At 48.5% G+C, this 27,831-nt stretch overlaps 1 protein-coding gene across 2 annotated transcripts in view; it reads right to left on the reverse strand.

The window, feature by feature from the left end:
* cfap52 (cilia and flagella associated protein 52) overlaps positions 1 to 27,543 on the reverse strand; it is a 143,568-nt gene extending 116,025 nt beyond the window's left edge. For both annotated transcript variants that reach the window (XM_072483266.1, XM_072483267.1), the window contains exons 1-6: positions 27,392 to 27,543; positions 25,436 to 25,635; positions 21,461 to 21,597; positions 6,706 to 6,834; positions 5,513 to 5,612; positions 3,178 to 3,294 (exon numbers count right to left, since the gene is read on the reverse strand). In XM_072483266.1, coding sequence (XP_072339367.1) covers positions 3,178 to 3,294; positions 5,513 to 5,612; positions 6,706 to 6,834; positions 21,461 to 21,597; positions 25,436 to 25,635; positions 27,392 to 27,452 — 744 coding nt within the window. In that variant the 5' untranslated portion in view covers positions 27,453 to 27,543. The remainder of the gene's footprint in view (positions 1 to 3,177; positions 3,295 to 5,512; positions 5,613 to 6,705; positions 6,835 to 21,460; positions 21,598 to 25,435; positions 25,636 to 27,391) is intronic.
* Between the last annotated feature and the right edge of the window lie 288 nt (positions 27,544 to 27,831).

The following is a 27,831-nucleotide window of genomic DNA, read 5'->3' on the forward strand; positions in this document are numbered from 1 at the left end:
CCCGTAATACTTCTTGCATTAAAACATATGCACTTCAGGCCACCAGACCCGCTGTTTTCAGCAACATCTTCTTGTCCGCTCTTCCTCAGAGCCATACTGGCCCTATTCCCTAGTTCTCCCTCAATGCTTTCACCTTCTGACCTATTGCTCCGGTACCCACCCCGTGCCATACTAGTTTAAACCCTCCCGTGTGACACTAGCAAACCTTGCGGCCAGGATTATCATAGAATTTACAGTGCAGAAGGAGGCCATTCGGCCCATCGAGTCTGCACCGGCTCTTGGAAAGAGCACCCTCCCCAAGGTCAACACCTCCACCCGATCCCCATAACCCAGTGACCCCACCCAACACTAAGGGCAATTTTGGACACCAAGGGCAATTTACCATGGCCAATCCACCTAACCTGCACATCTTTGGGCTTTGGGAGGAAACCGGAGCACCCGGAGAAAACTCACGCACACATGGGGAGGATGTGCAGACTCCGCACAGACAGTGACCCAAGCCGGAATCGAACCTGGGACCCTGGAGTTGTGAAGCAATTGTGCTATCCACAATGCTGCCGTGCTGCCCGGATATTTATGCCTCTTCAATTTAGATGCAACCCATCCTTCTTGTACAGGTCACACCTGCCCCGGAAGAGCTCCCAGTGGTCCAGATAACGGAAACCCTCTCTCCTACACCAGCTGTTTAGCCACGTGTTTTGCGGCTCTATCTTCCCATTTCTAGCCTCACTGGCACATGGCACAGGGAGTAATCCCGAGATTACAACCCTAAAGGTCCTGTCTTTTAACTTTCTGCCTAGCTCCCTGAACTCTGCTGCAGGACCTCATGCCCCTTCCTGCCTATGTCATTAGTACCAATATGTACAACGACCTCTGCCTGTTTGCCCTCCCCCTTCAGGATGCCCGCTACCTGGTCTGAGACATCCTGGACCCTGACACCAGGGAGGCAGCATACCATCCTGGAGTCCCTTCACGTCTACAGAAGCGCCTGTCTGATCTCCTGACTATAGAATCCCCTATGACTATTGCTCTTCTGCGCTTTGACCCTCCCTGCTGAACATCAGAGCCAGCCGTGGTGCCACTGCTCTGGCTGTGGCTGTTTTCCCCTGATAGGCTATCCCCCCCCCCTCCCCCCCCCCCCCCCCCGACAGTATCCAAAGGGGTATACCTGTTTGAGAGGGGGACAACCACAGGGGATTCCTGCACTGACTGCCTGCCCCTTCTGGTAGTCACCCATTTCTCTGCCTGCACCTTGGGTGTGACCACATTTATATAACTGCGATCTATGACGCTTTCCGCCACCTGCATGCTCCTAAGTGCATCCAACTGCTGCTCCAACCGACCCATGCGGTCTTTGAGGAGCTCTATTTGGGTGCACTTTCTGCAGATGAAGCCGCCCGGGACGCTGGAAGCCTCCCGGACCTGCCACATCTCACAGTCAGAGCACTGTACCCCTCTAACTGACATTGCGTTAATTAATTAGTAAATTAAATTTTTAAAAAATGTTGATAAAAAGTTACTGTTAACTATACGTTTCCTAGCACTACATTTCTACTATAAATGTGAAAGCTAAATACAAGTACTCTCCGATCTCTGGCTTAGATACCCCTCTAAATTATAATTAAGTAATTATGTTTAATTAGTTTAACAATGTTTAATTTTTAAATTTAGTGTAGATTCCCAACCAGCCAATCAGGTCACAGGTTTACTGTGATGTCACTTCAGTTTCTCCCCCACACAATTTGAAAAGGTAATAAAAATTAAAAATTAAAATCACTTACCTTCCCAGGATGCTCTCTGGTTCTCTCCCTGCAGATTAAAAGTTACAGGCCAGAAGAAAGAGAACAAAACGGTAGAGAAAAAGCACCTTCTCCCACTCTGCACCGAATTACCTCACTGCACCAAATTACCAAGTTCCTATTCCCACTCTGGATGTGTCTCACGCACTCCGGCTGTGTCTCCTTGACCTACGCAAAGCCTACTGAGTGCACTTTCTGTCTGTCTTTTATACAGACCTCAGCTAAGCAGGGTGACTCACACTACTTAAGCTTCAAAGTGAAGAATACAATGTACACCCTTGTGCCACTAAACAGGCCTTAGGTGACTGATGGATAACTGCCTCTCAGCAATTAGGGTGGGGGCAGCTTCAGCCAATCAGACACTAAGCTACACACTGAACGTTTAACTGAAAAACAGCAGAATTAGACTTAGACTAAGTCTAAGAATTAGACTTACCACTTACCTTACCACGTATTGATCTATAGTCTCTGTCTCGCCTTGAGCTCATGTTGAATACATAGCATTCATAAGTAACATTAATTCTTGGTTCAAAATATGTATTCAAGCTGTTCCAAAATTCTGCTGTCTTTTTTCTTTGTTCTTCGGTCGGATTTTGGGAGGTATGCACTTTGCAGCAGTCCCTTCCCAGCAGTGTTCGGAGTGTGGTTGCTCTTATCAGTTCAGGTTGTTAGTTCAGTCAAAACCTTCTGAATTCATCATTTAAAGTGTTTGTTCTTGCTGAATAGTTAGGTCTTGTAGAACCTGATTTTATTTACAACTGGGGAGTTATTGCAAACAACCTGAAACCCATAAATCTTGTTAAAACGGCTATAGAGTGGGGAAATGTGACTGACTGGATAGCTTTAAAGAGAGTTGAATGGCCTCCTTCTCTGCTGTAATAACTCTATGATATTATGACCTGTTGTGGCAACCATTACCCAAGATTGAAAAGTATTTTATTGAAATAGTCTAATATAAGGATATCTGACATAGCAAGGGTTAATGTGAGACTGAGAAACAGTAGCACCCAGGGTATGACGTAAAGAGACACATGATCTAAGACTAAAGTTAATTGTGGACTGGGCAGAGACATGTGTAAAAGCAAGCATGGAATTAACTCATAGCTCAGTCTATTCCCTGTATATTTGCACATAGATCTGGGTTATCAATAAACAGTTAATGTTCAAACATACAAGGCTCAGAACCTCTTCAAGAGACCTACTGAACGTACGACATACATCAAAAAGGCCATTTCTGGACACTAATTTAGCACTCAGATATTATCAAATGACTTATCTATTTTCCTTGTTGCTTTAATGAATACAATATTATCTGAAAATGCAATTGGACACCTTGGTACCCTTTAAACTGTAGTAACTGTTGAAGTTCCCAGCTTACCAAACTGAATTTATTCTTTAATGGCCCGTAATTGTTAAGAAGTCCGGTTTTCATGCTGATCATCAAAATATCGCCAGTAGTTGTTCCACAGTAGAAGAAACTATCATCTTTTGTTATCTAGAAAAGAGAAGTGGATAAACCATGAGATCAGCTGCTATTTGCAAGTAGCACATTTATGAAAAAAGTAGTCAAAATTATAGGAGTCTCTAAATAAAAACTATAACAAGAGCTGTATTTTGAAAGTAAAGACTGACATTTGGAATTACTTTGTAGCTAAGTTAATTTGATGGCTCTTTTCTTTTAAACATGATTGATGACTTGATTGTGAGAAAGTACCTTCTAACACTCGAAATGGTTCAATGGTATCGTCACCAAGACACATTGGATACTGGAGCATTCCCCATGCAATCTATATTTGAGCTGCAACCGTTAATTTTGGATGTCTCAGCAACATAGGAACAGAAGCAGGCCATACAGCTCCTCAAGCAGCTCCACAATTCAATTAGATTACGGCTGATCAGTACCTCTACTCCAATTTAAACAGCCAATGGTCAAAACAATTGATTAAACTCTGGCTGAATGGTTGAGACATTTAAAAAGCACCAACTGAAGCTGTTTTAACTTGTCTTTCAATTCAATTCATTTGGTTGGTGGAACAAATGGATGATCTTAGGAATATTGGATTATAAACCTTTGGCAATTTAAGGGTTAAACGCTTGGGGTTAGAGTGTGTTTGACTGCAGTGGGCATGTTTTTTTTTTTAAGGATTCTGTTTTGCAGGGCCTGCGAGCTTTTAGGAGCCAGAAGGCGAATTGACCAGAGGAATGTGTTTTTCAGTCTGGGCTAATGCACTGTTACGTGGTTTGACGAGGGAAAGTCGCTGGGCAGTTAATGTGCTTTCAGCCTGGAGAGTTAATTTGTTTTACCAATTGGGGAGATGATGTCAATGCTGCATGGAGCTAAGGGATTCAGACAGAGATTTTGAGAAAGCTCTGGGAGAGGAGTTCAAGACTGATCTGTCTGGCACTGAGTCCACAATTATCTCCCTGCAGGATAGTTATAAAAGAGTAATAATATTTAAGCAGAGCAGTCTTGTCTGAGGACAAGGAAGAAGCTGAAACACGCCAGGTGAACAAACTTTTTGAAGATATCCAGGCAAAGTCTGTAGGGATTGTAACATGAGTCCAAATCTGTTCTGTGAAGCACGTATTACTCTGTGCCATGCTGATTTATAGGTGGATTGAGAGCTGTATGGTTCTTTTCTTGTTGCCTAATGGGGAATTGAGTAGCAGTGTTTAAGGGGTAATTGTAAGCTATTATTTTTGTGTATGAAGTTAAAGAGTTTAATATTGCATTCATAATAAAGTTTTGTTTTAAAATTACCAAATCCCTATTTCTTCATGCGAATCATTCTTTCCACAGTCTTACAAAATAAACAAAAATGTTGGGGGTTTGGTCCAGTATCCAAGCCACTGTTGGGGTCTGGTCTGGGATCGTAATACATAAGAACATAAAAACTAGGAGCAGCTGTAGGCCATATGGCCCTTCTAGCCTGCTCCGCCATTCAATGAGATCATGGCTGATCTTTTGTGGACTCAGCTCCACTTTCCCACCCGAACACCATAACCTTTATTCTTCAAAAAAAGATCTATCTTTATCTTGAAAACATTTAATGAAGGAGCCTCTACTGCTTCACTGGGAAGGAAATTCCATAGATTCACAACCCTTTGGGTGAAGAAGTTCCTCCAAAGCTCAGTCCTAAATCTACTTCCCCTTATTTTGAGGCTATGCCCTCTAGTTCTGTTTTCACCCGCTACTGGAGACAATTGTGAGTGAAAAGTACTTTTGGCATTCATCTTGGGTTCAATTTGAATTCTTGATGTTTGACTAGAATCACTTCATTGAAACTGTGATTGTGTGTCCCAGTAAATGGAAGGAGAAAGGCCTGCAATATATAGATCCATTTTCCAAAAGGTTGATGGCTGTCTGACAATAATGCACATTGCTGGTTTAAATAATTACATGCTTATTTGTAGAAGCAGAACATTTCAGTGTAAGATGCACAACACTTTGAGGGAACAGCCCGAACAGGTCAGTTTCATAAATTGGTCCTAGAACCATTCCCCAGTGGCAAGAAGATGAGTATTTGTGGTTGATCTATCATAAGGAGAAGGGCGTATTGGGCCGAACAGAGTTTTCCTGTTCCAAACCAATCTTATATTCCTCCGGTGTTGTAGATATAATTGTGAAATAGCACTCCTTCAAGATGTTATTACCAGTATTCTAAATATAGCTCTACTTTGGAAGGAACTGAGCATTACAAAGTGCAACTCACTTCGATACATTTGACCATTCGTTTCAAATGTCCGGTTTGGCATTCGGTGGCACGAATCTTTCTGTTGGGTAAATCTAGGAGCCAGAGACGTAGTGTACCACTACAAAAAGGAAACAAATACTCTAGAAGAATATCAGCTCATACAATTTCCTACATTACATGACGTCTCAGTTGCAAAACGGCCCCCCCCCCCACCCCCCCACCGGCGCCAATATATTAACCTGCAATTTCCTGGAATGTTTCGGTGTAATTACAGCACAAGAGTGCAGATGCGTCATTTGTTTACCTGAGGAAGCTTATGTTGAAGTGACTTGCCCCTAAATATCATTATGTGTGAGTTTCTATGATCGTTTTTTTCCCCAGGTAAGGTGTGCTGAAACTCACCAATTAAAATAGCTCCATGCCTTGCAAAGAAACAGGGAATGTCAGTTTCCTCATTTACACTAAAGAAGTGTGAAGAACTTCTGGAGCCAATGTCACCATTTTTGGGCTTTCTTTTAAAAGATTTTTGCACACTTTTATTTTACATTACTGTGATCTGCACTATGCTCTATATATTTGAATGTTTATGGCATCAGAATCTGTTACACTAAAGACGAGTGTTTCTATAATTTCTTACACGTACTGTGCTTAGTGTGAAAAATGATAATTTGATGGCTTCAGCCCTTAATTTTCTTAACATCAATAAGATGACTTGTATGGGCGACATGGTATCACAGTGGTTAGCACGGTTTGATTCCCGGCTTGCGTTACTGTCTGTGTGGAGTCTGCACGTTCTCCCTGTGTCTGCGTGGGTTTCTTCCGGGTGCTCCGGTTTTCTCCCACAAGTCCCGAAAGACGTGCTGTTAGGTAATTTGGACATTCTGAATTCTCCCTCTGTGTACTCGAACAGGTGCCGGAGTGTGGCGACTAGGGGCGTTTCACAGTAACTTCATTGCAATGTTAATGTAAACCTACTTGTGACAATAAAGATTATTATTATAAAAAAGAAGGATGATGTTTGTTATGTACTGAACTCCTCAATTGTCCACATGATTTCCACTTGCTTAAAGGTGCGTTTTTTACATTCCAGTTCATGCTAACGTGATTCTCAATAAAGCTAAGTGCAAGATCAGTGTAGAAACAGGCACAGATCTGAATCATTCCGGCACCAGGTCTAACCAAGGAAATCCCAATCTTCTTTTCTAACTTACGTTCCTCCCGTAATAAAGGTATCGTCCATATTGTTCGCGAATTTTACAGTTTGCGCATTTCCTGCAGTTGCGACACAAGCAGGACTGCCACAGATGGATAATTTTGTTGCAATATTCCAGATGACAACACTGTAATAGTGAGAAAGCAAAAAGATTTGTGTTTCATAATCATTGTGAAGTTAACAGAAATTTAAAAAAATACATAATAATCCAGCCTTTTGGACATTGTGAACAGAAAATCAATAGGGGACAGGATTACAGTGATTGTTCTTCCACCTCAAGAAACTTGCTTTAAACCGTCGTCCAACATCCGCATGAACCCATTTCAACATAGGATGGCTGTATAAGAAAAGTGGAATGAATACTTGCGTAAAAATATAAATCAAGGGCACTAGATGAATCTTTAACTTCTTCATCTTCTTTGTAATTGAAGAGGTCAGGGATTACCACTTATACAACAATAACTTAATAAACTATTTTGTATCAACCAGTTTGGATGGCGTGAACATTTACACTATCAGTTTCCCACCAGGGTGTGCACAAGCTATTGAGCGAGTGAATTAAGCTGCACTGTTATTATCAGAGAAGAGATCATACAACAGAGACAGGAAATAACTGTTCATTAATCAGAGAATCGCTACAGCACAGGAGTCCGCTATTTGGCCTTCCTTTCCCTGCCTGCTCTCTGCAAAAGCAACTCTCACTCTCCCGACTCATCCCCCTTGAGGTAGTCTGTGTTAGGAGGATTACGGTACCTCGTAATGCCTGAAGTGGAGAATGTACTTGTTCCCATTGGATAAGCTTGCATGTTAGCTCCGCCTTGCAAGGCAGGGTATAAGAGCCTGTGCTGCCCCAGCAGCTTTCTTCTGTACCTGCGCTGCTGGGGGAACCATCTAGCATATTAAAGCCTTCAATTGTCTCCAATCTTGTTTCTGAGGTTATTGATTGTGCATCAATTTAATGCGTTAGATTTAAAAGAATGGAGTTCCGAATCAAGCAGAAGTGTCTGCAACTCGGCCTACACGCGGAAAACTCAGCGGCAACCTTCAAGCACTGGCTGGCGTGTTTTAACGGATATCTCGGAACGGCCGAAAACACACCCACGGGAGAACACAAACTGCAAGTCCTGCACTCGAGGGTGAGCCCAGGAATTTACACCCTCATCGAGGACAAGGACGACTTCGATGCAGCAATGGAGCTGCTGAAAGGACATTATATTCGCCGGTAAACCAGGTCTACGCCTGACATCTGCCAGGGACGAGGCAACAAACCCCTGGGGAATAGCTGGAAGAATTCTACCGTGCGCTCCTGGTGTTGGGGAGAAACTGCAGCTGCCCGCAAGTTTCGGCGAGCGACCACACAGAACTTTTAATCCGGGACGCTTTCCTCCCAAATCCGCCAGCGATTGCTGGAGAAAGACACCCTAGGCCTCAAGGAGGCACGGGCCCTTGCCGGCTCCCTGGATGTGGCCTCCCGAAACGCCTGCGCTTATGTCCCGACCGCGCGGCAGCCCCCTGGGCAGCGTGGAATCCCTCCGCGGCCGATCCTGAGACATCTCCCATCCCCCCACTAGCTTGTGCTGCAAGACGGGCCTGGCAACCCCGGGAGGGCCTGCTGCTATTTTTTTTTTTTTATAAAATATTTTATTGAAAATTTTTGGTCAACGAACACAGTACATTGTGCATCCTTTACACAATATTATAACAACACAAATAACAATGACCTATTTTATAAACAGAAAATGAATAAATAATAAATAACAAAAATGAAAACTAACCCTAATTGGCAACTGCCTTATCACAAGTAACACTCTCCAAAAATATAATTTAACAGTCCAATATATAATTATCTGTAGCAACGACCTATACGTATTATACAGTATATATTAACAACTCTGAGAGTCCTTCTGGTTCCTCCTCTCCCCCCCCCCCTCCCCCCCCCCCTCCCCCCATCCTGGGCTGCTGCTGCTGCCTTCTTTTTTCCATTCCATCTATCTTTCTGCGAGGTATTCGACGAACGGTTGCCACCGCCTGGTGAACCCTTGAGCCGACCCCCTTAGAACGAACTTAATCCGCTCTAGCTTTATAAACCCGGCCATGTCATTTATCCAGGTCTCCACCCCCGGGGGCTTGGCTTCTTTCCACATTAACAATATCCTGCGCCGGGCTACTTGGGACGCAAAGGCCAAAACATCGGCCTCTCTCGCCTCCTGCACTCCCGGCTCTTGTGCAACCCCAAATATAGCCAACCCCCAGCTTGGTTCGACCCGGACCCCCACTACTTTTGAAAGCACCTTTGTCACCCCCATCCAAAACCCCTGTAGTGCCGGGCATGACCAAAACATATGGGTATGATTCGCTGGGCTTCTCGAGCACCTCGCACACCTATCCTCCACCCCAAAAAATTTACTGAGCCGTGCTCCAGTCATATGCGCCCTGTGTAATACCTTAAACTGAATCAGGCTTAGCCTGGCACACGAGGACGACGAGTTTACCCTGCTTAGGGCATCTGCCCACAGCCCCTCCTCGATCTCCTCCCCCAGCTCTTCTTCCCATTTCCCTTTTAGTTCATTTACCATAGTCTCCCCTTCGTCCTTCATTTCCCTATATATATCTGACACCTTACCATCCCCCACCCATGTCTTTGAGATCACTCTGTCCTGCACCTCTTGTGTCGGGAGCTGCGGGAATTCCCTCACCTGTTGCCTTGCAAAAGCCCTCAGTTGCATATACCTGAATGCATTCCCTTGGGGCAACCCATATTTCTCGGTCAGCGCTCCCAGACTCGCCAACTTCCCATCCACAAACAGATCTTTCAGTTGCGTTATTCCTGCTCTTTGCCACATTCCATATCCCCCATCCATTCCCCCCGGGGCAAACCTATGGTTGTTTCTTATCGGGGACCCCCCCCAAGGCTCCAGTCTTTCCCCTATGCCGTCTCCACTGTCCCCAAATCTTCAGTGTAGCCACCACCACCGGGCTTGTGGTGTAGTTCCTCGGTGAGAACGGCAATGGGGCTGTCACCATAGCCTGTAGGCTAGTCCCCCTACAGGACGCCCTCTCTAATCTCTTCCACGCCGCTCCCTCCTCCTCTCCCATCCACTTACTCACCATTGAAATATTAGCGGCCCAATAATACTCCCTTAGGCTCGGTAGTGCCAGCCCCCCCCTATCCCTGCTATGCTGTAAGAATCCCTTCCTCACTCTCGGGGTCTTCCCGGCCCACACAAAACCCATGATGCTCTTTTCAATCCTTTTAAAAAAAGACCACCATCTTAACCGCCTGCACCCTCCCTGCCAGTGACAGGGATACCATATCCCATCTCTTGAAATCCTCCTCCATTTGTTCCACCAACCGCGTTAAATTTAACCTATGCAATGTGCCCCAATTCTTGGCTATCTGGATCCCCAGGTAACGAAAGTCCCTTGTTACCTTCCTCAACGGTAGGTCCTCTATTTCTCTACTCTGCTCCCCTGGATGCACCACAAACAACTCACTTTTCCCCATGTTCAATTTATACCCTGAAAAATCCCCAAACTCCCCAAGTATCCGCATTATTTCTGGCATCCCCTCCGCCGGGTCTGCCACATATAGTAACAAATCATCCGCATACAAAGATACCCGGTGTTCTTCTCCTCCCCTGAGTACTCCCCTCCACTTCCTGGAACCCCTCAATGCTATGGCCAGGGGCTCAATCGCCAGTGCAAACAATAACGGGGACAGAGGACATCCCTGCCTCGTCCCTCTATGGAGCCGAAAATAATCAGACCCCCGTCCATTCGTGACCACGCTCGCCATCGGGGCCCTATACAGCAACTGTACCCATCTGATATACCCATCTCCAAAGCCAAATCTCCTCAGCACCTCCCACAAATAATCCCACTCCACTCTATCAAATGCTTTCTCGGCATCCATCGCCACCACTATCTCCGCTTCCCCCTCTGGTGGGGGCATCATCATTACCCCTAGCAGCCTCCGTATATTTGTATTCAGCTGTCTCCCCTTCACAAACCCAGTTTGGTCCTCATGAACCACCCCCGGGACACAATCCTCTATCCTCGTTGCCATTACCTTGGCCAGAATCTTAGCGTCCACATTCAGGAGGGAAATAGGCCTATAGGACCCGCATTGCAGCGGGTCTTTTTCCTTCTTTAGGAGGAGCGATATCGTTGCCTCTGACAAGTCGGGGGCAGCTGCCCCCTTTCCCTCGCCTCATTAAAGGTTCTCATCAGTAGCGGGGCCAGCAAGTCTATATATTTCCTATAGAATTCAACTGGGAATCCGTCTGGTCCCGGGGCCTTCCCCGCCTGCATGCTCCCAATCCCTTTCACTACTTCCTCCGTCTCAATCTGTGCTCCCAGTCCCGCCCTCTCCTGCTCCTCCACCTTAGGAAATTCCAGCTGACCCAGAAAGCACATCATTCTCTCCTTCCCATCCGGGGGCTGAGCTTCATATAATCTTTCATAAAATGCCTTGAACACTCCATTCACTCTCTCCGCTCTCCGCTCCATCTCTCCCTCCTCATCTCTCACCCCCCCTATCTCCCTCGCTGCTCCCCTTTTCCTCAGTTGGTGGGCCAGCAACCTGCTCGCCTTCTCCCCATATTCGTACTGTACACCCTGTGCCTTCCTCCATTGTGCCTCTGCATTACCCGTAGTCAACAAGTCAAATTCTACATGTAGCCTTTGCCTTTCCCTGTACAGTCCCTCCTCCGGTGCCTCCGCATATTGTCTGTCCACCCTCAGAAGTTCTTTCAACAACCGCTCCCTTTCCCTACCCTCCTGCTTTCCTTTATGTGCCCTAATAGATATCAGCTCCCCTCTAACCACTGCCTTCAGCGCCTCCCAGACCACTCCCACCTGTACCTCCCCATTATCATTGAGTTCCAAGTACCTTTCAATACACCCCCTCACCCTTAAACACAACCCCTCATCTGCCAATAATCCCATGTCCATTCTCCAGGGTGGACGCTGTTCTTTTTCCTCCCCTATCTCCAGGTCCACCCAATGTGGAGCGTGATCCGAAATAGCTATAGCCGTGTACTCCGTCCCCGTCACCTTCGGGATCAGTGCCCTTCCCAAAACAAAAAAGTCAATCCGTGAATAAACTTTGTGGACATAGGAGAAAAACGAAAACTCCTTACTCCTAGGTCTACTAAATCTCCAGGGGTCTACTCCTCCCATCTACTCCATAAAGTCCTTAAGCACCCTAGCTGCAGCCGGCCTCCTTCCGGTCCAGGACCTTGATCTGTCCAGCCCTGGGTCCAGCACCGTATTAAAGTCTCCACCCATTACCAACTTCCCCACCTCTAGGTCCGGGATACGTCCTAACATACGCCTCATAAAGTTGGCATCATCCCAGTTCGGGGCATATACGTTCACTAAGACCACCGCCTCCCCTTGCAATTTGCCACTCACCATCACGTATCTGCCCCCACTATCCGCCACTATGGTCTTTGCCTCAAACATTACCCGCTTCCCCACTAGTATAGCCAACCCCCTGTTTTTTGCGTCAAGCCCCGAATGAAACACCTGCCCCACCCATCCTTTGCGTAGTCTGACCTGGTCTATCAGTTTCAGATGCGTCTCCTGCAGCATAACCACATCTGCCTTAAGTTTCTTTAGGCGTGCGAGTACCCGTGCCCTCTTTATCGGCCCGTTCACCCCTCTCACATTCCACGTGATCAGCCGGGTTGGGGGGCTCTTTACCCCCCCCCCCCCCCCCCTTGTCGACTAGCCATCTCCTTTTTCAATCCAGCTCCTCACCCGGTTCCCACGTAGCCGTATCTCCTCCCAACGGCGCCCTCCCGCCCCGCCCACCCCACCCCATACCAGCTCCCCCTTCTCCCCAGCAGCAGCAACCCAGTTAACCATCACCCCCCCACCCCCCGCTAGATCCCTCACTAGCGTAATTGCACCCCCCATGGTGCTCCCAGAAGTCAGCAAACTCTGGCCGACCTCGGCTTCCCCCCGTGACCTCGGCTGCCACTGTGCGAGGCCCCCTCCTTCATGCTTCCCTGTTCCCGCCATGATTACCATAGCGCGGGAACAAAGCCCGCGCTTCCCATTTGGCCCCGCCCCCAATGGCCGGCGCCCCCAGCTCCTCATCCTCCCTCCCCCCCTCCCCCACGACATGGGGAAGAGAGAAAAGTTACAGGGTCGCAGGATTAACAACTTGGGAAATCATCTCTTCCCCCTTTTCCCCCTCTTCACCCCACATATTCGCCCCACCACTTTGTCCCAAACGTTCTTTTTCTAGCCCGCTTATTCCAGTTTCTCCTCGACAATAAATGTCCACGCCTCTTCTGCCGTTTCAAAGTAGTGGTGTTTCCCTTGATGTGTGACCCACAGTCTTGCCGGCTGCAGCATTCCAAATTTAACCTTCCTTTTGTGCAGCACCGCCTTGGCCCGATTAAAGCTTGCCCTCCTTCTCGCCACCTCCGCACTCCAATCTTGATATACGCGGATCACCGCGTTCTCCCACCTACTGCTCCGAGTTTTCTTTGCCCATCTGAGGACCATCTCTCTGTCCTTATATTGGAGAAATCTCACCACTATGGCTCGAGGAATTTCTCCAGCCCTCGGTCTTTGCGCCATAACTCGATAGGCTCCCTCCACCTCCAACGGGCCCGTCGGGGCCTCCGATCCCATGAACGAGTGCAGCATCGTGCTCACATATGCCCCGACGTCCGCCCCTTCTGCACCTTCGGGAAGACCAAGAATCCTTAAATTCTTCCTCCTCGCATTATTCTCCAGCACCTCCAGCCTTTCCACACACCTTTTGTGTTGTGCCTCGTGCATCTCTGTCTTCACCACCAGGCCCTGTATGTCGTCCTCATTCTCAGCAGCATTTGCCTTCACGACCCGAAGCTCCTGCTCCTGGGTCTTTTGCTCCTCCTTTAGCCCTTCAATCGCCTGTAATATCGGGGCCAACAGCTCCTTTTTCATCTCCTTTTTAAGTTCTTCCACGCAACGCCGCAGGAACTCTTGTTGGTCAGGGCCCCATATTAAACTGCCTCCTTCCGATGCCATCTTGCTTTGTGCCTGCCTTCCTGGCCGCTGCTCTAGAGGATCCACCGCAATCCGGCCACTTTCCTCTCCTTTTTCCATCCGTGTCCAGGGGGGATTCCCTTCTGGTTTACCGCATAGTGTTTTTAGCCGTTAAAATTGCCGTTGGGGCTCCTATCAAGAGCCCAAAAGTCCTTTCCACCAGGAGCTGCCGAAACGTGCGACTTAGCTGGTCATCGCCGCACCCGGAAGTCTGCAAGCCGCACTTCTACAGGCCAGAGAAAGCGCACCTGATAAAGGCTTCCCGCCCCTTTGAACGCCTCAGTATGGATTTTAAAGGCCCCCTCCTCTCCACCGACCGCAACACGTACTTCCTGAACGTGATTGACGAATACTCCCGGTTCTCTTTCACCATCCCCTGCCCCGACATGACCGCAACCACCGTTATAAAAGCCCTCCATGGTAACTTTACGCTGTTCGGTTTCCCCGCCTACATACACAGTGATAGGGGGTCCTCCTTTATGAGCGACGAACTGCGTCAATCGAGAGGGTCCAGCTCCTCCACGCTAACCCTCAGTACGCCTACGTGGCGTACCCCGACGGCCGACAGGATACAGTCTCCCTACGTTTAGCTGTCCCCCCCCTCCCCCTCTCCCGGTCTATCTCTCCCTCTTATGCTTTGGCTACTTTCCCCTGATTCTTCGCTACCTGGCTATTCTTCCGCTTGTTCGTTGGCCACAAACAGGTCCCGGAACAATTGGGTGAATGGCTCCCACGATCTGTGGAAGCCGTCGTCTGACCCTCGGATGGCGAATTTGATTTTCTCCATTTGGAGAGATTCCGAGAGGTCGGACAGCCAGTCTGCAGCTTTGGGTAGTGCTGCTGACCGCCAGCCGAACAGGATTCTACGGCGGGCGATCACGAGGCAAAGGCAAGGGCGTCCGCCCTCCTCTCCAGGAATAGATCTAGTTGGTCTGATACCCCGAAGACCGCCACTTTCGGGCATGGCTCCACCCTCATCTCCACCACTTTGGACATTGCCTCGAAGAAGGCTGTCCAGTACCCCGCAAGTCTGGGGCAAGACCAGAACACGTGGGCGTGGTTGGCCGGGCCTCCTTGGCACCGTTCACATCAATCCACCTCCGGGAAGAACCTACTCATACGGCTTCTTGTTAAGTGGGTCTATGCACCACTTTTAGTTGTGTCAGGCTGAGCCTTGCGCACGTGGAGGTGGAGTTGACCCTATGCAGTGCTTCGCTCCAGAGTCCCCACCCTATTTCAATCCCCAGGTCCTCCTTCCATTTCTTTGTTGCGTCCAGTACGGTGTCAGCCCTTTCTATCAGTCGGTCATACATGTCGCTACAGTTTCCTCTATCTAGTATGCTTGCGTCCAGTAACTCTTGCAGTAATGTCTGTCGTGGTGGTTGTGGGTACGTCGTTGTCTCCTTTCGTAGGAAGTTTTTTGAGTTGCAGGTACCTTAGCTCGATCCCCCTGGCTAGCTGGAATTTCTCTGAGAGTTGGTCCAGTGTTGCGATCCTGCCGTCCGTGTATAGGTCCTTGACTGTCATTGTCTCTCCGTCCTGTCCCCACCTTTTGAAGGTAGCGTCAGTCAGCATTGGTGTGAACCTATGGTTGTTGCAGATGGGAGCTTTGTCCAACATTTTGGTCAGGCCAAATTGCTGCTGTAGTTGGTTCAAGGACTGGAGGGTGGCTATCACTACCGGGCTGCTGGAGTGTTTTTTGGGTGGGGATGGGAGTGCTGCCATGGCGAGGGCCCGGAGAGAGGTCCCCATGTAGGAGGCTTCTTCCGCGCGCACCCACTCGGCTTTTGGCTCCTTGATCTATCCCCTTATTCGCTCGGCCGTCGCCGCCCAGTGGTAGAATTGTAGGTTTGGGAGGGCTAGCCCCCCCCACCTCCCCCCTGGATTTTGTTTTTTGTAGGACCTTCTTTGGGATCCTAGCATTCACCCCCCCCCTCCATCCCCATACGAATGCCATGAGGTCATTGTCTAGTGCTTTGAAAAAGGCCTTGGGGATGTAGATTGGAATGGATCTAAGTAGGAAGAGGTACCTGGGCAGTACGTTCATTTTGATCGTCTGGACTCTCTCCGCGAGGGAGAGTGGGAGTATGTTCCATCTTTGCAGGCCCTTTTACACTTCCTCTGTCAGACTGTTGAGGTTCCATTTGTGGATCCCTTTCCAGTCATGGGCTATTTGGATCCCCAGGTAACGGAATTTGTGTCGGGCAGTCCCGTTAGTGCTGCCCCCCCTACTTGTGGGTGTACCCGGAAGATCTCGCTTTTGCTCATGTTGAGTTTGTAGCCCGAGAAGGCACCAAACTCTTTCAGGAGCGTGATGATTCCGTCCATGCTGCTTTGTGGGTCCGAAATGTAGAGGAGCAGGTCATCTGCATAGCGTGAGACCATTGCTCTCTGCTGCCCCTTCGGATCCCCTCCAGATTTTTGCTGCTCTGAGCGCAATTGCTAGTGGCTCGATCGCTAGAGGGAACAGCAGCGGGGACAGTGGGCATCCTTGTCTGGTGCCCCTGTGCAGCTGGAAGTATCGGGAGTTGGTGTTGTTGGTCCGTACGCTCGCCATGGGAGCGTTGTATACGAGCTTTACCCAGGAGATGAACCCTGTTCCAAGCCCGAACCGCTCCAGTACCTCTATGAGGTATTTCCATTCGACTCTGTTGAAGGCCTTTTCTGCTCCTAGGGAGACGATCGCCTCTGGTACTCTCTCCCCGGAGGGGGTCATTATCACGTTCAGCAGGTGCCTGATGTTCGAGGTAAGCTGTCTACCTTTGACAAAGCCCGTCTGGTCCTCTGCGACCACCACTGGTACACAGTCTTCAAGCCTTTTGGCTAGGATTTTGGCGTCTGCATTCAGCAGTGAGATGGGTCTGTATGACGCACATTCCATTGGGTCTTTGTCTTTCTTAGGTATCAGCAAGATTGAGGCCTGTGCTAGCGTGGGCGGCAGTGTGACCCTCGCTAGCGAGTCTGTGAACATCTCCCGCAGGTGCGGGGCCAGTGCTGTCGCAAATTTTGTGTAGAAGTCCGCCGGGAACCCGTCTGGTCCTGGCGCCTTCCCCGCCTGCATGGAGCTAATGCTGTCCATGATCTCTCCCAGTGCTAGTGGTGCTTCCAGGCCCCGTTTTCTGCCCTACCCCATGACTGGTATGTCCGGTCCATCAAGGAACCGTTTCATCCCGGACTCCCCATTGGGGTCTCGAAGGTGTACAGCCCTTGGTAGAAGGCCTTGAGGGTTTTGTTGATCTTTTCTAGTTCTGTTTCTAATGTGCCTCTGGTATCCCTGGTGGCTGCCTGCTTCCTCAGCTGGTGTGCCAACAGGCGGCTAACTTTGTCTCCGTGTTCGTATAAGGTCCCACGTGCCTGGCGGAGTTGGTGCACTGCTTTCCTTTGGAGCTCTTTCCTCTCCGCCAGGAGCTCTACGGTCGGGGCCTCGGAGTATTTACGGTCTATCTCCAGTATGGAGTCGACCAGCTGCTGCCTAGCTCCCCTTTCCTCCCTATCTCTTTGCACTTTGAAAGTGATGATTTCCCCTCTGAGTACGGCCTTCAGCGCTTCTCAGAACGTGGAGGGTGAGACCACCCCATTCTGGTTGTTCTCCGTGTACTTTGCTCTGGCCCACGATATCTTTTCGTTGAAGGCCTTGTCAGCTAGTAGGGCAATGTCCAACTTCCATGTGGGGCGTTGGGCCCTGCCTGTCTCCAGCCTCACGTCCATGTAGTGTGGAGCGTGGTCTGATATCACAATTGCGGAGTATTCCACTTTGTCTATCCCTGGAAGCACTGTTTTCCCCACCACATAGAAGTCAATTCTGGTGTATACGTTGTGTACTGGGGAGAAGAAGGAGAACTCCTTCCCCCCTGGATGGGTGAACCTCCAGGGGTCCACCGCTCCCATCTGTTCCATAAAGTGACCGAGTTCCCTTGCCATGCTTGAGTTTTTCCCCATTTTGGGGTTTGATCTGTCAGTTGTTGGATCCTGTATGCAGTTGAAGTGTCCCCCCCCCATGGTTAGACGGTGTGTTGCTAGATCAGGGATTTCTGCCATGGTCTTCTTGATGAAGCTCGTGTCGTCCCAGTTGGGCGCATACACGTTAACTAGTACTACCGGTGCCCCATCCAGGGCCCCGCTGACCATGACATACCGTCCCCCTGGGTCGGTAACCGTCTTTGTGCCCTAAACATAGTCCTGTTGCTGTTCAGTGTTGCCACCTCCTGGCCCTCATCCCATAGCAGGAATGGTAGGTTTGGCCCACCCAACCCTTTTCTACCCGCAGTCGGTTCTGCTCTCTCAGGTGTGTCTCTTGAAGGAAGACTATGTCGGCCTTCATATTTCTAAGGTGGGTGAGGACGCTGGATCTTTTCACTGGGCCGTTGAGTCCCCTTACGTTCCAGGTGACTTATCCTGGTGGGGGGCTTCTGCCCCCTCGCTCCTGTGGGATTAACCATTCTTACCTGGTGGGCACATCCCTGCCCTCCGGGGTTTCCCTTTGTTAGGGGGCCGTCAAGGATGGCCGCTGTCACTGCTCTCTCCATGCGGTCGGGACCCTGCAATCCAGGGTTTCCCTTTGTCCAGGGGGCACCCGACATGGCTGCCCACTGTGCGTCCACCAAGCGGGTAGTCCCCTGCACTCTGGGGTCTCCCTTCGCCCAGAGACGGTACTGGGTGGATGCTTGCAGCGATTCCTTGTTCCGAGCCCTTGGTTGTGGCACTTTGTAGCCCTATTGCTATTTCTTTTCTAACCTTGTTTGTCCCTCCTTCCCTGTGTGTCCCCCGCCCCGGTCCCTTCCTCCATGTGTCGTCATCCCCCCGGTCCCTCACTTTCCCCCCCCTTTTCCCTTCTTCTCCCGTATACCCCTCCTTTGTCCCTCTTTCCCCTGTTCCTATCCCCGTTTGCTTTCCGTCTCTGTTGAGTGGTTTCCCCCCTCCCTGCCTGGCGCCTTCCCTCCTGTTGGGGACGTGCTGCGGCCTTGCTTTATTGCATGTCCCCGGCGCTAGCTTTCCTGCCAGTGCGGTGTCCCCCCTCTCGGTAGTTACTGTCTCGCTTCTCCCTTTCCCGGCCTCTGCGGTTTTCTGCCCGCTCTTCCCCCATCCTACCCTGCACTCCTCTCCTTGTTCTCCCTTCTCCGCTACTCTTGTTCCCTCGTGCTGGGGCCTGGTTTCCCACCTGAAGCGGTCCCTCGGGTAGTGGTTTGCTTTTTGTTCATGGTGCGCTCGCCGTGGCGGGGGTGGGGGCAGTGGGGGCCTGGTGTTGCCTCACATCTCCCCCTCACCCCATCGGCGTGTTGTTGCCCCTTGCCAGGGGCCCCTCATTTCTACCCTAGCTGTTGGTTTTCCAGCCCGTGTTCCTCGACAAACTTGTTTGCTTCGGCGGGGGCTGTGAAGAAGTATTCTCTTTCTTGGTATGTGACCCAGAGTTTTGCTGGGTACAGCATACCAAAACGCACTTCGTTCTTGTGAAGAGCTGCTTTTGCTCTATTAAATTTGGCCTGTCTCCTGGCTAGGTCTGCCCCAATGTCCTCATAAACTCGAATGAAGTGTCCTTCCCATTTGCAGGTTCTGTTTTGCCTGGATTGTTTTCCTATCTTGGTACCGGTGCAGTTTAGCTATAACTGCCCTCGGGTGGTCCCCTGTCTTGGGCTTCGGGCGCAGCGACCGGTGTGCTCTGTCCATTTCTAGTGGGTTGGGGAAAGTTTTCCTCCCCACTAAGTTGCCCAGCATCTCAGCCACACATGCCGTGGGGTTTCTACCCTCGATCTTCTCTGGTAGGTCGTTCACTCTGCCAGTCAGGCTCCCCTACGTTGTGCCCAGTCTCACCACCTCCTTCTCCAGGGCCGTGATCTGGTCGCTCATGTCAGTCATGGCATTTTCCAGCTTCTTAATGGTCACCTCTTGGGCTTCCAGTTTCCCCTCTGCTCTGCCCAGGGCGAGCTGCACCTCCGCCAGGGCCTTGGCTATTGCTGCCTGCAATGCAGCCTTTATGTCTGCTCTGGCTTCTGCCTTGTTTTCCTGCTGATGTTCTCTCAGCGCCTCGGCAAAGGCTGCCTTCCAGTTCCAGTTCCCCCCTGGCCCAGGGGGAAAATGTACCTGTCTGTCGAGTTATTTTTGTTGCGGCGAACCTTCCGTTCTGCCGCTTCGTGCGCTGATTAGCTCGTCTGAACGGGCTCGCCCATTGCCCCGTCTGCTTTTGGTGCCCATTCTCCCTCTGCTTTGGCTCCCTTCTGGAATTTTTTCTTTCTTTCCCCCCCCCCTTTTTTCCCCCTCTTTCTTTTCCCCTCCCTTCTCTCCTTAAACACTTTTTTAAATAAAACACTTTTCAAAAAAATGTGTTCCTTTAAAAAAGTTAAAACATTTCTTTCTCTTTAAAAATTTTATTTTCAAAGTTTTTTGAAAAATGGGAAGTTCTTTTTTTTTCCCCTCACTCACCCAGGGTTGAGAGAGAGACTTCTGGTCAGGCCGGGTGCCCCTCTTTGTTCCGCCGCCTGCCTCGTGGTGGTCGCCGCTGGGGGGGGGGGGTTGGTATTTGCTGCTGGCTCGGTCCCCGCTGCCGCTCGTCCTGCCGCAGTGCGTGGAGGGGGGGCCAGATCGCTCCGCTCCCAAGCGTCCAGGTCTCCCGCTTTAAAGCATGGGTTTTTCTTCTTGTTGCGGGGGGCCCAAATGGGTAAATTTGCACCCTTGGCTGCAAGTTCTCGGCAAGGAACGGAACGCAACTTTGTTCCCCCCAGGAGCTCCTCCACCCGCGACCGCTCTCTTCCCCTGCCGGAAGACGAATCCTCCTTAGATATCTGATAAATTGACAGAATTAGATATCCACACTATTGATTAAATGGAAGTCGATGCTTGTACTTAGAATACGGTTTATCTGACGACACCATTCTGAGCTGATACCAATGCCTTCCCTGTCTTTGGGACGATGGTGTTGGACTGCAGAGACATCAAAGTGATGAATCTGCGTCTGTTGAACTGCTGCTGCTCTCGCGTCATCTGCAGTTGGGTGAACTCACCTTCTGTGCCAGTAGCTGCACCTTGCCTAGCTATCCCAAACCTTGATCTTCTAAGTGACATATCTGCCTGTACTGGCTGGGATAGCTGTACAATCTTAGCCTCTGTAATATCTCTTGCACGCTCTCTGTTGGAGATGCACTGATTTAACAGAGACATCTTTGTGCATGTACCAGACAAACAGCTCCTTCCACTACAAGAACTAGTATTCATTGATGAAATCGCTGAAGATAGTTGGGCCTCAGAGGAACCTGTCCTGAGTTGAGATGATTGTCCTCCAAAAACCACAGTCATTTGCAAGAACAAAGATTTTTCGATGCTGGAAATTTGAAATAAAACAGAAAATACTGGAAATACTCAGCAGGTCTGGGAGTATCTGGGAGGAGAGTTAACGTTTCAGGCTAATGAAACTTTGTCACTGTCACGAAATCGACCTGGAACATTAACTCTATTAACTCCTGGATAAAAGCAAATTACTGCGGATGCGGAATTTGAAACGAAAGAAAAAATGCTGGAAAATCTCAGCAAGTCTAGCAGCATCTGTAGGGAGTCACTCTATTAACTCTCTCCGCAAATATGACCAGACCTGCTGAATATTTCCAGCATCTTTTAAAACAACATCTTCCTTTGTGTGAGTTATGACTCCAGTTACTGCAGACTTTTTCCCTCATTCCCATTGGTTTCAATTTTGCTTGGTTCTTCATCTATGTTACCTGCCGTCATCCTGACCTCCAAGAGATACCAAATAGAGGTCATTTGGGGAAAATGCCAGTGCTTCCACTTTGGCTTGGTGAAGAGTCATGTGTGCATGAACTGCTTTCTCAACATAGTTGTAGATGATGATGTCAGCCTGCAAAGATATACAATGCTCAGGTTTCAGTCTGGATCACACTGAACACAGCCGATTACAATGCAAAACCTTGGCACGGTGAATCTTCCGCATGTTCTCTTTTATGGCTACATTAATTAGTCACACAATCCATATTGGAAAAGATTCTAAATTAAAAGTAAACATTCATATTTAGAATTTAAAAAGAACTCAAACCATTAGAGTTATTCCAGTGTTAAATCAAAGTTGATCTTAGACTCCCACTGTAAGTTATTTGCCTTCAGCATAAATACTTTAAAAAAATAAATTTAGAGTACCCAATTATTTGTTTCCAATTAAGAGGCAATTTAGGATGGCAAATCCTCCTACCCTGCACATTTTTGGGTTGTGGGGTGAAACTCACGCAGAAACGGGGAGAATGTTCAAGCTCCACAAAGACAGTGACCCAGGGCCAGGATCGAACCCGGGTCCTCAGCGCCATGAGGCAGCAGTGTTAACAACTGCGCCACCATGTTGCCCAACCTTTAGAATAAATACAATGGGTGGAAATCTCCCCAAAAATGAAGTGTCATTTCGGGCAAGAATATTGGTGCTGGCTGTTCCGACGCATGTGATTCCCATCGCGATCTACTTGAACTTCGTCATTTTTTTGGAGTGGGGCGTGATGTGCACCAGCATTGAAAGGGGTGGCCTTAACACCCTGGCAAGCTCGGTTTCAAAGAGGTCAGGGCATCATTCTTAAAGGGGAACCAAGATCTCAAAGTGACAGTAAAGGCCTCCCCACCCCCAGCATCGCCAGACTTGGGATTTCAGTGCCCCTGCCCATCAACCTCGCGGGCATCAACCCTCTCCCCCCTCCCACCACTAATAAGGATCACTGGCATGCCAGCCCCTTGGCATTACCAACCAGGCACTGTCCCCTTGCACCTTAGCAGTGCCAGTTTGGCAGTGCCAAAGGGTGCCAGGGGCAGAGACGTCCATGTCCCCGGCCACCTGGGGGCTCCAATGTCCTCAGAGCTCCCCCGCATGGGCAGCACGTCTGGTCTCTGGTGGTGGAGACCAGTAGTGATTTCCACTGGCACGAATCCGGCTTCAAATTGTCCCGGTATTGGGCAACCGAGCAAATCCCATTTAGGGGCTCTCCTGTTATTTTCCCGACATAGCGGGATTTGCACCCAGTGAATTGTTTCCAATATGTTGCACTTGTGGTAGCAGTAATAAATTCCTGGGTTGGTTAAAAAAAAACTCTTACATGTTTATTTGTGAATTAAAGCCAATATTGTACATTAGCAGAACAATGGATCTTGATTACACATGGTTTTGGTGCTGCAGCTGTTTCTGTGTTAAGGTGGCATTTAATCCATTTTCTGTGGGCTTCAGAAGTTTATAATGTACGGCCACTGCTTATGTTGAGCTGCAAATATTGCAGAATGGTTTCAAATATTTCTAGAACACATTTTGTCACAATATTGCTCATATCATCATTGCTGGTACTGTTGCCTGAGAACAATAATCTTACTCTCTGTTATCAAAAAAAGATTAAACTGAATGAGTTTCCGCTTCTGGTGATCTGGTTAGCTCTTTGAGAAAAAGAAAGACTTGCATTTATATCGCGCTTTTCATGAACACCGGATGTCTGAAAGTGCTTGGCAGCTAAAGGAGTACCTTGTGACCTGTAGTCCCTATTGTGATGTTGGAAACACAGTGGCTCATTTGCATCAGCAAGCTCCCACTAAGTGCAATGTGGCAATGAACAGATAATCTGTTTTTGAGGAGTAAATATTGGCCAGGACACCAGAGATAACACCCCTGCCCTTCTCTGACACAGTGCCATGATATATTTGGCATCCATCTGGGCAGCTGGATGGTGCCTCGTTTTAAGGTGTCATCCAAAAGATGGTGGGCAGGATCTTCTTGTCCCGCCGATGGCAACACCTTGACGCGGGTTCTCCAGTGGCGGAGGGTGTGAACAGTGGGAAACCCTGTTGACAGCCACGGGGCTGGAAACCCCCACCACCAGCCAATGGTGGGCTGCCTCCGCTGCCACAAAACACACAGTGGGTTGTGGAAAACCCTGCCCGGTATTGCCAACAGCGCAGCATCCCTCAGAGTGGGGGTGGGAGTTCAACTGAGAACCTTTTGGGTGAGCATTGTTTCCACAATCTTAGATTTTTTTAAAAATTAAAAATCGCTTATTGTCACAAGTAGGCTTCAAATGAAGTTACTGTGAAAAGCCCCTAGTTGCCACATTCCGGTGCCTGTTCGGGGAGGCTGGTACGGAAATTGAACCGTGCTGCTGACCTGCCTTGGTCTGCTTTAAAAGCCAGCTCTTTAGCCCTGTGTTAAACCAGCCCCTTGTCTGATTCATCTGAGGTAAGCATGTGTTCTATGCCTCCATCACTCTTCCAATTATTTGAGGGGAAATAATTGTCAATAATGTATTTTCCAGAATCATCAGTAATCTTCAATTGTTGCACAGAGGCTGGAGAAGAAAAGGTGCGATAAGGCTCAATAGCCACACTCTCAGAAGATTCACCTGTGAATTTGATGAGGGCTATGTCAATGCTGTGACATAGATGGAATGGAAACCTGTTGGGAGTGATTCAAATATGAAATTATAGGAAAGATAAGCATAGGCATAGGAAGCAACAACACGTTCAAGAAAATTAGAGAGCAAATGGTTAGAGATGGAGCAGTAGTTTGCAAGGACAGAAAAGCCGAGAGTGGTTTTATGTAGAAACAGGAGTAGTTTCTTAAGCCCTAGAGCCCGTTCTATCATTCAGTAAAATCAAAAATTGTTTGGCAAGGGTATTAAAGTTGTAGATAATGACAGAAGTTCTGAAAGGAAGAGGGACATGACCCATCCTTCTCACAATGAAGATCAGCTAACAGAGGGCCCAGAAAGGATGGTTGGCAGTTTTGTGGAATATAGGTCAAGGGAAAAAGACATAGGTCTCATTGACAATAAGAGCTCAGAAACTGCATGAAAGATGTGATAGAAGCTGGCAAAAGACACAACTTCAGGGATAGGGCTCAGAGGGCGTTACACAAAAGTCGTCACAGATGGCTGATTATAATCTGTGGAGGAGACAATTAGTTAAGAGAAGCCATGCAAGTTGACAAGATTGAGGGGACGGGTGGAGAGTTAATATGCAGGGAGAAGAGGTGGTCAGTAAATTCAGAGGAGAGTGGACAAAGGTAGCTAAGATAAAGATTTAATTACTTTGGTTAAGGGTCACATAATGCAGGGATTAATTGGAAGAAGTGTATCACAGTGAGAAACAGGGAAAAGCTTTGGGTAATGAGGACTTTAAAGGAGTGTAGTGGAACAAAGTGAATAAGTGCTCAAAGATGTAGAAGGTACCAGTGCTTTAGGGATAGAGAATGCAAGGTGGCATTTGGTGGCATTGGGCATACTGCCACCCTGGTGGTTTGGGCAGGGCAAGTGGCGGAGAATATAATTAGACAGAGGCTTTCAGTAAGGGGCAGGGTGTTGCCACCCATGAGTTATGCTTTTGTCAAAATCATTGTGTCAATGTAATCATCCACAATAAGATTGCGGATATAAAGGGCCTTGACCACAAGTGAATGCAAGAGGGGCAGTGATGGCTGACCAAGCCCAAGGCCACAGTGATAATTGGGGTGAGTGGGAGAGGAGAGGAAGTTGGCAAATGTTGCCTCTAGTGGATACACCAGATAAAAAAGTCGGTGAAAAGTAGTTGCTGCTCATAAGCTGCAAGCAAAGGTGCTTTGATGGGCCTTGCAGAGAATTCCGTGAGAAGGTTATAGCACAATTATGGTCTCATCCAGGGGGATTCAAGCCTGGGTAAAAACCTGTAAAATGATACATTTTTCTTACCTTGAAGCCCATATAAGTAACCTGTCCTGTTGCAATATATTTCCCACTCTTACTGACTGCAACGAAGGAGATATTGTTAGTATGGCTTTCCAGGAAAGCCTGATAGCTGGTCTTCAGATTTTGTACGACAGTTGTACATCCCAGAGGGTAAATTATATTTTCACAATCAGGATGCACGGTTAAACCAAAAGGTACGTTGCCTGTAAACACAGCAAAACAATCTCAGAATTCAAACTGCACCAAAATTTAGGAAAATGCTATGATTTGCAATGTGCGGTGCTCTCAAAATAGATTGTGATTTATCTTGTACCATTCTTCTATGGAACACTGTATGCAGAATACACAATGCTTTAAAAAGTTTCTCAATAAATCTGTAGTATTATAAACTATTAACAGCTTTATAGAAATATCAACACTCAATTAAAAATCTGAAGTGATCTGGCTGAAGTAAAGATGAAAGAAAAACAATATTTAATTTTTATTGCACCTTAATAAAAGATAATTCCTAAGAGCATCGAACATAGTGTTAGCTTCATGAACCATCACAAGATGATCCTCCAATTGCAAAAAGCATTCTAAACTTGTTCATGCCGAACACCATAACATTCCATCTTTATTCAGACAAATGTTCCTGGTCTTGACCCCTTGCTGAGCACCCTGTGGCATTTTGCCCTAGTTGACAGGTAGAGCTTATGGGGTTATAACAACAACATGCACTTATATTGCAACTTTAATGTAATAAAAAATATCCCAAAGCATTTCACAGGAGCTTAATATATTACGACAGGGAAACCAAAAGCTTGGTCAAAATTGTGATCTTAAGGAGCCGCTTAAAGAAGGAAAGAGAGTTACAGAGGCAAAAGCATCTGGAAATTAATTCAAGAGCTTTGGACCATGGCAACTAAAAGTGGCCAACAATAGATAGAATGATTAAAGTTGGGGTTGCTGAAGAGGCTTGAGTTGGAGGACTGCAAATATCTCAGAGGGTTATGGGGCTGAGGAGGAGATAGGGAATGATGATTTTCTGGTAACCAATTTAGGTCAGCAAGCACAGGGGTGATAGGAGAACGGAACTTGGTGCAAGCTAGGGAATGAGCTGTAGGGTTGTGGAATGACCGTAACATTTTTTTAAAAATGTAAATGTCACCACAGTCCCAGAGGATTCTCTCCCCTTTGAGAGAGAGCAAGCTGACGGGTGATGATTTAACCGGAGGATCATGACACCTCGGGCGAGGGGCAAGGTTGAGAAAGTAGGGGCCTCGACGAATAACCTCAACTTTACATGCAACTCCAGTGCAATGAAATAAGCAAAACACTGCGAATACTGAATCTGAAACGAGGACAGAAGGAGCTGGAAAAGCCATGCAGGTCTGGCAGGAAAGAAACCAGAGTTAACGTTCCGAGTCCTCAGGCCCTTCGTCACAACTGAAAGGAGCAAGAGTCTGTGGACTCAAAACGTTATCTCGGATCCTCTCCAGTCCAATGACCTCAGTGTGCAATTAAATTTTAAAAGTGCTGGTGTTGTCTGCTGTTTCCTTCACTGCTGGCAGAGATACTTAAAAAGTGAGTCAGGGCAGCACGGTGGCACAGTGGGTTAGCCCTGCTGCCTCACTGCACCGAGGTCCCAGGTTCGACCCTGGCTCTGGGTCACTGTCCGTGTGGAGTTTGCAAATTCTCCCCGTGTTTGCATGAGTTTCGCCCCCACAACCCAAAGATGTGCAGGGTAGGGGGATTGGCCACGCTAAATTGCCCCTTAATTGGAAAAAAAATCATTGGGTACTCTAAATTGGAAAAAAAGAAAAAAAAAGTGAGTCGAGGCCCCCATGCATGAAGCTATTTTAGGGAGTCTGTGCTCCTCACAGCAAGGATGCAGCGTTTGATGGGAGCAGCAGGGACAGAGAGACAGGGACAGCAGACACTGTGGACCCTGCGCCTTCCGGAGCTCCTGGCTCTTACCATTAAACCCAATGATAGATTCCAGCTGGAGCTGAGAGAAGTTCTCGGTTTCGTGGGCCATGACTTTGTTTCAGCTGCAGAGACTCAACAACAACTGGGCTGTGTACAAGCCGTCGCTAGGAAACCGACAATGCCATGCGCACTGAGAGGAGCGTTCCCGGCGATGACATGCGCACTTGAGTGGAGCGTTCCCGGCGATGACATGCGCACTGAGTGGAGCGTTCCCGCGGATGACATGCGCGCTGAGTGGAGCGTTCCCGGCGGTGACATGCGCACTGAGTGGAGTGTTCCCTGCGATGACATGAGCAGAGTGGAGCGTTCCCGGCGGTGACATGCGCACTAAGTGGAGCGTTCCCGGCGGTGACAGGCGCGCCGAGTGGAGCGTTCCCGGCCGTGACATGCGCACTAAGTGGAGCGTTCCCGGCGGTGACATGCGCACT

The sequence above is a fragment of the Scyliorhinus torazame genome, chromosome 18 (assembly GCF_047496885.1).
Source record: "Scyliorhinus torazame isolate Kashiwa2021f chromosome 18, sScyTor2.1, whole genome shotgun sequence".
Taxonomy (NCBI): domain Eukaryota; kingdom Metazoa; phylum Chordata; class Chondrichthyes; order Carcharhiniformes; family Scyliorhinidae; genus Scyliorhinus; species Scyliorhinus torazame.